Source organism: Watersipora subatra, chromosome 2, assembly GCF_963576615.1.
Source record: "Watersipora subatra chromosome 2, tzWatSuba1.1, whole genome shotgun sequence".
Lineage (NCBI taxonomy): Eukaryota > Metazoa > Bryozoa > Gymnolaemata > Cheilostomatida > Watersiporidae > Watersipora > Watersipora subatra.
In genome coordinates, this window is record NC_088709.1 from 21,675,579 (window position 1) to 21,684,979 (window position 9,401).

At 40.9% G+C, this 9,401-nt stretch overlaps 1 protein-coding gene across 1 annotated transcript; it reads left to right on the forward strand.

Annotated features, from left to right (window-relative positions):
* The first annotated feature begins 7,723 nt into the window (after positions 1–7,723).
* On the forward strand, positions 7,724–9,042 carry LOC137388055 (uncharacterized). Its single transcript, XM_068074571.1, has 2 exons — positions 7,724–8,773; positions 8,992–9,042. Exons 1-2 carry the CDS (start codon positions 7,724–7,726, stop codon positions 9,040–9,042), a joined length of 1,101 nt encoding a protein of 366 aa, XP_067930672.1.
* The last annotated feature ends 359 nt before the right edge of the window (positions 9,043–9,401 follow it).

Sequence of the window (9,401 nt, forward strand, 5' to 3'; positions counted from 1 at the left end):
AACAGAAAGAAGATGTTGGTTATTGTCATAATTTACCACATGCTTTCAAAAAGCAACAATTAAAAAATAATACAAGGAAATGTGATTATTTAAAATGTAAAATTAAATACATACAATAGCAGCTAATGCTAGCATTTGCGAGAGAGGGAGATATAAGTTATCCTTCATTACAACAGTTGTCTTTGATAAATTTGAATTTTATCAATGTTTTAAAAGACAAACTCTAATGTTGGTATGGTATTGGCCTTCAATCTAGCTTTTTTCCAAATACCAGGTGATACTTGGTAGCTGTCACTAGTGAAGTGGTCTGAACAAAGTACAGAAGATTTACTTGGGGTCCACTGTTCTCTCTCACTGCTTTAATCCAGGCATCCTTGCGATCAGCAGCAGTAGGAAAACTTAACAAGTAATAAAAGATACATACAATTAGTGGTGTTTTTTGCTCATTGGATTATTGACTTTTTGCCTTTGAGAAGTGTAGCATTAACCTTGTCAAATAATGGAAACTTTTAAGCCTGATTATAGCCAAAGATAATCATGCTCCAAGCCATGCTCATGTAGTATGTTCATGAATTCTCCCAACGATTAGCAGGGTGAATGTTTGTTATATTGTCCTACCTGTGGAAGCTTTTCTCTGGGCATTTTCTTGGATAATTGGAACATCCAAAAGCAACGCAGCAATTCTTACTAGTCCTCTCAGATGACTGTGAGCTTGATGAATAATGGTGAGATCGCTGCCAAAATAGCAATGAATATGAATTCCATTCTGACTTAGTAATTTATAGCAAGATGGTATCCAAATTAATGACTCAAGCATCACCAAGTAGCAGTATTACACAAGCAGCTCCTTGGGCAAAGTTAAGGAAACCTTCCAAGAGAGAGTCAATCAGTTAATGAATCAAAAAAGTTGAAGTTGATAGTAACTTGACAAACAATGATGTCTGCTGATTTGATTGTCTTCAATAATTTTTTCGAAGTGTCAAATATGGGGAAAATATGTCCACTATTGGTATGAAAACTGTTCTAGTTTTTACTATAAAGCCTTACAGCTGATATTTAGGAGTTCCAAGCCTATCTTTGATATTGAAAGTAGTAAAAAACTCACCTTAGTAGCAGCTGACATACTCTTCTCAGCTTCAGCCATTGTAAACTAATGATGAATCTTGCGGTCAGTCAAGCGTAAGGTACAATACAGTGACGTTGCGTCATGGCATTTAAGTCTGACAAGGCCACCAATGGGGCTAGTTATTATTGGCCAATCTAGGTATATATATCTATGATTTTAGTAAACAGTGGTTCATTGTTTGTGCGTTCAACCCTGCTCTTTCACATGGTCTTGTTTATTTTTGTGTCTGACCAATCATAAAGCCAGAATTGCCATTTACGGTAACTATACCCAGTGTCGTATGGTTTCACAGAGTCCGGCGACCAACAGAAGCGTATACGGGAGGGTATGGCGTTGCCTCGCGTTGCATGTTCGCAACTCGAGTTGTGAACGCGCAACACGACTTTTCAAAAGTAAGGTGCAATATATTGGTATTACGGTAGAATAACCGTAGATCTGGTTATATTAACAATGGTATATCAATAGGCACCCGTTAGCTAATAGAAATTAAATTATTAGTCTGGTGGCTGTGATATTATCGGCTCGCTACAACTCCGGCTTGACCGGAGGTAACGAGAAAAGCGTGAGACCGGGAGAAGGGATCTTCTAGTGACTCGCTTACGGCTAGAAGCTCAGTAAGTTAGGACGTGTTTGTACTGTCTCCTGATAAGTAACGACTTGTTAAAAAACCCACTGAACTAGAGTAGCTCTAGTTCACATGGTACCACGAGTGCTTACTTTCAGGAGAGAAGTAATACGATAGTGTAGTGATAAGTTGATACGATAGTGTGGTGGTAAATTAATACGATAGTGGAGTGATATGGTAATTTGATGGTGTAGTAATAAGTTGATACGATAGTGTAGTGATAGATTAATACGATCGTGTAGTGCTAAATTAATACGATAATACAGTGATAAGTCGAGGTGAGTATATTGAATTGTGTTGGACAATTGTGGAGTGTGTAGATGCTCGGCGAGGTGCATTGAGGTGTGGTGACTACCAATAGATACACGAACGGATTTCAATTGAATGTTCCGTTATTATTTCTGTTCAGTGAATTCTATTTAATTCTTTCAAATTAATATAGAATAATGGCTGGAAGAAGGGTGGGTGCAAATATTTTTGCTAGCTTGCCTGCGCTAGAGATTTTGGCTACTGATGTATTCGGTAGCTGGAAAAAGTTTAGCGAAGAGTTTACCCTATGTATTGAAATGAAGGACTTTGAGATGGGGGATAGTGAGGCTACGGTGGAGGGGGAGGCCGTCGTGGTCCCCAACTTCACTCCTAGGGCTCAATTACTAGCACTCTTAAAAGCCATAGGCCAAGAGGGTAGGGAAACCCTAAGATCGTTGGGATTTGAGTCTAATAACCCAGACTCAACTTTCAACCAGGCTTGGGACCTGCTGAGAGGGCATTATGAAAGAGAGGAGAACGTTTACGTCAAGACCCAAAAGTTTGTTTCTGCGAAACAACTTGCAGGAGAAGACGACAGAGATTTTCTCCTTAAAGTAGAGCGGCTTAGTAGGCAGCTTGATTTTGGCATGAATGATGATTCACGGAGGAGCTTTGCTTTGGTCATTGCCGTGAATGGACTACGTGACACAAGATCGAGTAGAGATTTGATGGCTCAAAATAATCTGGATTGGGAGAGGTTAAGAAATCTTCTCTGGACCAGAAATGTAGTGCAAGAGGCCTCAAATATGCTCGCGGCAGAGCCTAGTTTTAATCGACCTGCTTTTGCTCAACCTAGTGCGACACCGGAAGCCATAAAGCCAATCCCAGGGGCTAGTACCTCTTCGAAGGCTGCAAGTGTGGGGGCTACTGGACAGCTGTGTGTCAAACAGGAGGTTGGTAAGGTAGAACGGCGAGAGGTCCGAGACTGTCGTCGAAAGAATAGAGATAGTAGTGATAGTTACAAGGCTCGAGGATGCAATGGGTGTTATGATGACTACAGACGCGATTCTAGCAGCCGTGAGAGTAGTCAAGAACGCCATGGGCATTATAATGGCTACATGCATGGCTCTAGCAGCGGTGAAGGTAGTCATGGAACACGCAATCGCTGGCACCATTACAGTCTTAGCAGTGATTCAGATGGCTCCAAAGACCATGCATACAGGAATAGTCATTGGGGAAAGCGTCATGGCTTTTCATACCGGAGAAGGAATGACAGCTGCTATGAGTGTGGCTCAACAGATCACTTTGTGAAAACCTGCCCCCGTGTTAGATGCAATAATTGTAAGAAACTTGGGCACATGGCGAGTGAGTGCGACAGGCCAAGCCGATGTCGTATATGTGATGGCAAGTATCATGCTGAAAGCGAGTGTCCCTTTAAGTCAAGGAAAGACCGCCGTATTTATAAGAATGTTCGGATAGTTTCCAACCGAAACTCAGTTGACTAGCAGACTGATTTCGAGGGAGAGTTGTGGGCCCTCAGAGAACAGTGTGCCACACTAGGTAGATGGTGCGGGGCTGAACCGAAGGAGCTTGAGAGACAAGAGAAAGAGCTCCGCGCTGTAAAACAAGAGTATGAGAAAGTTCGTCCTCTCAGGGAGAATATTGCTTTAGCTAACTCTCCTGGTTCCCGGGCAGCTCCCCATACCCCGAAATCTCAGAAAAACCTGCTGCTACCGTCTTGCCACCACCATCTCTGCTAGGGACAACAGTATGGCATTAGGTGGAGACTCGGGCGACGAGCGAGACCACCAAGAGAACGAAGGTCTTCTTTTGGAGGGAGACAGTTGGGCGTCACCAGCTACAGACCACACAACAGGAGATTGTGGTGAACAGGTGACTGTAGCCGGATACCTGCTTGCAGGAGACCGTGCTGAACAGGCGACTTCGGCCGGAAACCTGTCCACAGGAGACCGCGCTGAACCAACCAACACAGCCAGAGACCTTTCTCTAGAAGGAGACTGGGCGGGAGAGAGAGAAGACTTGAACACTGCCAACGAGGACCTGTTGCTCGGTCCAGGAGAAAGCGCGGTGTGATCTTCACAAGGTGGGAAGTCATGTCAGAGAGATTCCAGACTCTCGGCGACATTTGGAGATATCCTAGACTCTCAACCCTTTTAAAGGAGTTCCCAGACTCCTTTTCCTAAACCTCGCGTTTCCAAGGATACCCGGAGTACCGAAGCGCCCTAGAAGCAAAGTAGAATTACCAGGCTCTACTCACAGAGACACCAGACTCTGGGGGAAACCCACGTTTACCCATGTGCACTTGAGAGCGCAGAAGACCAGCAAGTAGTCGACTACAGGCTATACAGGCTGCAGAGGACTAGACCTCACAGGATCTCCCAGAATCTAGATGAACATCCCCTGTGAGAAAGTCGCTTCCATCAAACAAAGGAGGATGTGATATTATCGGCTCGCTACAACTCCGGCTTGACCGGAGGTAAGGAGAAAAGCGTGAGACCGGGAGAAGGGATTTTCTAGTGACTCGCTTACGGCTTGAAGCTCAGTAAGTTAGGACGTGTTTGTACTGTCTCCTGATAAGTAACGACTTGTTAAAGAACCCACTGAACTAGAGTAGCTCTAGTTCACAGTGGCCACAGGGCATTATCGTGTCAACAGGTGGCAGAAGATGGGGTCTATGGTAACTTGACACTTTAAACATGTTTCTAATTTATTCATTACTAATTTAGTTTCCTACCGCTATTTTAGTTGATAAGCTAAGAGTAATTTGCCATTAAATGGTGAGTAGTTATACAAAAATAATTTTTTTCTTACGCCGTGTGCAGTCAGTCGGACCAGCTAATCAGAGCCGTAGACCAACATTTACCTCATGTTGTAGTACGGGGGTATTAAATTACCCCGATATCAATTAGGTTTGTTGTCAGTTTCCTGTCTCATCGAGCGACCGCCGGCGTTTGGAGTAATGATCGAAAACTTTAATTTACTAATTATACCGATTTCCAAAGCTAGCTGTCATGGATTACATAATTCAATATAATCAACTACTACATTATATTAGATAAAAGGTTGTTCAACGCACTAACACGTTCAACACTGCATCTTTATGGCAAGTCTGATTCTACAAGTGAAGCCGACGCCAGATACAGGTTGTTCTCATCAAGGACATCTTATGAAAACAAACCTTCCACCAAGAGGGTTCTCTCCGTCGGCATTTAATGAGGGTCAATTACTAAGCAGCAATACAGCAGTGGAAAATTCAACCATTAATGGTGCCCCCAGATCCCACAAACCATGTCTGGAGTAAAGATGATGATGAGATTTCTGGGCAATGCTTTCCTGATGAGCAAAGAGCTATTCCTAGGCAGCTTGTCCAATGGACCAGTTGCTCATGCAAAAAAAAAGAGTTTGCAAGTCTATGCGGCTGTGTAGAGTGCAGTAATGAAATGACTGACGAGATTGAGGATGGTAATCAATTAGACGGTGATGATGAGCTTTAAGATTATAATTATGTAATAGTTTTATTAAATACTTTGCAATATGCTTTCTAGAAACAATTAACAGTTTTTGATGTATCATGATAAACAGACTATGTACTTTGGTAAACATGCTATATAATAATCATACTAGTCTTAATAAGTCTTCATAGTCTTCATACTAGTCATCATAAGTACTAAGATACCCATACAAAGACATGATATTAATTAATCATCCAGAAAGTTGGTTGTCATCGAACATACTGCACCACACATTCCATCATACTGGTTACATTCAACATTTCACCCATACATGGTTTCAAAATACTGCATGGTTTTAACATGCTACCAGTACAATAAATCTAAAGCTAAGCCAGAAATTTCGCATATTGATGTCAGTTAAATAAAAAAGAAATAATTTTAATAATAATAATTTCATTTAAAAGATTAAGTTTACATTAGATTTGTTAGTTAGTCTGCGTCACAACCAGTGTACCCAATGAGGTATACAGTATAGCCTGTCAATCAGTAGTTGTACAGGTATCAATGTAACGAGTATGAAGAGGGTTTCTGGCAGATCAGTGGCTAAGGTGATGGCGAGAAATGTTTGTCATATCAAGTCCCTGGCGGCCGACTACAATGTAAAGAATCGCATCCATTAGAGACAATGAGTTCAAAATACAAAATGATCAGATAGACATATAAGAGCTGACATACATTTATGGTGCAATATTTATCGATCATAACCTACCCGAAAAACGATCTATCAAAGCATGTAGCAATAAATTTAAAACTTGAAAATAGGAAGAGCTACAATACTGATTTGAATGTGTACGCAATGTGCATAGCCCTACATAAAAGTAATAGATGTACCCCCTTTAGCTTTAACCACAACAATAATTAGTTAACTCATACATCGCATACTTCTGTAAGGTAATAATTGATATGTGAGTGCTATAACAATACAATATAATACAATTGATTAAAATACAACAAAATATGTATTAATATATATAATATGACACAACATAATGCAACATATCAGTCCTATAGCACAATTCAAATCAGTTCAATACAACATAATACAGCTATTATAATACAATACAATAGAATATAGTGTAATAACACAATAATACAGTACTGATAAGTTCTGCATGACACAATATAGTAACTTAAAACTAACCAAACCATCAGTTAAATAACAATCATACATTTGCATAAAGGTACTACACCTTGTGTTGATATTGGTTTGACGTTTCAAAGAGCAATGCAGTCTCCAATTTTGTAAATAGGCGAGCTAAGTCTTAATACCTATCACTCATTGATCCAACTGACTACAGTACACAGTGAAGGAAACGCAAGATTTTCAATAAAGCAATGCATTTAATCTTTGATTAATTATTCATAAATATTAAGTAAATGAGTTTGCTAGCATCCCACCTTATTTTTTCAGGGGTTTGAGATTCTTTGCAACTTGAGAAGCTCTTTGTTATTTCGACTCACTAGCAATCTTCCTCAAGCATTCAGTGTGGCATTTACATACGACTAACACTGCGAGCTGCGATCTGACTGTTTGTAGATGGTGCTCTACATCTCATAAAAACTTTGGATTATCGCTTTTTTCCGTTAGTAAAACTTTGTTGACTTCTTAGCATGTAAAACTTGATTATAATGAATTATGTAACTGATAATAGCTAGCTGCAGTAATCAATTTAAATAGAATATACTAAATTTGCGCTACTACTAACCGACGTATACGGCAGTTTCTAACACGGAACAGCGGAAACAGACTAAGGGCACAAATGTTATCGGTGAATGCAAATACGCCCCGTATTAAACAAATGCATAGATTTATGTTTACCTAGCTGATTGGCTGATTTGGCTAATTGCGCATGGCGCAAGGGAAATCTCATTTATGCATTTCTACCCATCTTTTAATGGCAAATAATCACTGCTTGACAAAAATAATTCCGGTAGGTATTGTTGTATAATCGTAATACTCTTTTGGAGATCAATACTTATGTAGTATTGTTTCCTTATTCTCGTAATGCTATTATATAAACGTATCGAGATTCAGTCGGTTTCCGGTTAAATAAATGTTCACCGAAATATTCATTTCCAAGTTACATCCTTCGCATCAGTATGCTAAAACACAACATGGTGGCCAGTACGTGCTAATTCTAGATGCACAAACACTGATTGCATATATTTAGATACGTTCTCTAACATATAATGCCAAAATTTAATCCTCCGAAGGAGTTTGACTTTGACCCGGCAAACTGGACGGAATGGTTTGCTCGTTGGAACCGCTATCATGCAGTAGCGAAGCTCAGTGAAGATGAAGAGCAGTTGCAGATAGACAGTTTCTTATACTGCCTAGGAAGTAAAAGTGAAGGCATATTTAATGGCCTAAGTCTGTCCGCTGATGATGCAAAAAGCTACAAAAAAGTCACTGAAGCTTTTCAGCAATATTTTACCCCACGTAAATACATTATTTATGAAAGGGCTAGGTTCTTCAGACGCGATCAACAGCCAGGAGAGACAGTTGAGCAATATATCCGAGCCCTTAATGACATTGCAGACAGGTGTGAGTTTTCAAACAGGTCTGAGCAAATGCGAGACCGTATAGTAGTTGGCATCGTCGACACTGACTGCAGCCGTGAAATGCAAAAGATGAATGTGGACCAGCTAACAGAAGGAGTTGCCATTAACATGGCTCGACAATCAGAAGAGGTGGACAAACACATGAAAGACTTGGCTGGGCATGGTGGAGCTGCGGCAAACAAATCTGACACCGTCGACGCCGTCTCAAGAGTTCAAAGCAGCAGCAGACCCAAGTCTAGGAGCAACCACCTAGCGAGTAGTAACGTCAGCAAGCTGAGTAATAACACTCCATGCGGCAGATGTGGATATTTGACGCATACAAGAGGAACATGCCCTGCCAAAGACGTTAGCTGTAAATCTTGTGGAAAGGTCGGTCACTATGCTAAAGTGTGTAGATCTAAATCTGAACCCAACATCAGCCAAGTAGAAGAAGAAGAACGCATATTCCTTGGTGAAATAACTGACACCAGTGTGGGTGTGTGGACAAAAACCATCTCTGTTGACAAGCTCGATGCGCCCGTTCAGTTCAAATTGGACACCGGCGCAGACGTTTCCATACTACCTAGTACACTCTGTGTACATGTAGCCCTTAAAAAAACAAAGAAACAGTTTGTTGGCCCGGGTAACATTAAGATACCAGTACTAGGTTCATTTAGGGCTGTACTTACTGTCAATAACGTTAGTCATAGTGAAACAATGTATGTTGTAAATCAAACCAAAGCGTTACTTAGTCGCAGTGCATGTGTTAAACTAGGTTTGATATCTTGTGAATGTGATGTAGACTCTGTTTACGATACTACTGAACTTTGTGTATTTCGTAGTGAGTTTCCTAAACTTTTTCAAGGCTTAGGTAAGATGAAACAGGAAGTAGGCATTGAATTACGCCCTGACTGTAGACCCTTCGCTATCAACACCCCACGGTCCGTGCCCTATCCGTTGTTGCCTAATGTTAAACAAGAGCTAGCCGATATGGTTACCAAAGGTGTCGTGTCCCCCGTCAGTGAGCCTACCGATTGGTGCGCCCCTATGGTTGTTGTTCCTAAAGCCAACAAAAAAGTCCGAATTTGTGTTGACTACACAGAATTAAACAAAGTTGTCCGTCGAGAGGTTCACCCAATGGCTCACGTTGAGTCAAGTCTTGCCAAACTCAGAAATGGTACCGTTTTTACTGTCCTTGATGCCAATTCGGGTTTTTACCAAATTCCTCTCTCCCCTAAAGCAAAAATGTTAACCACATTCTTGTCTCCATTTGGTAGGTTTGCTTTTAATCGGTTGCCTTTCGGTCTGTCATCTAGCCCAGAGTTGT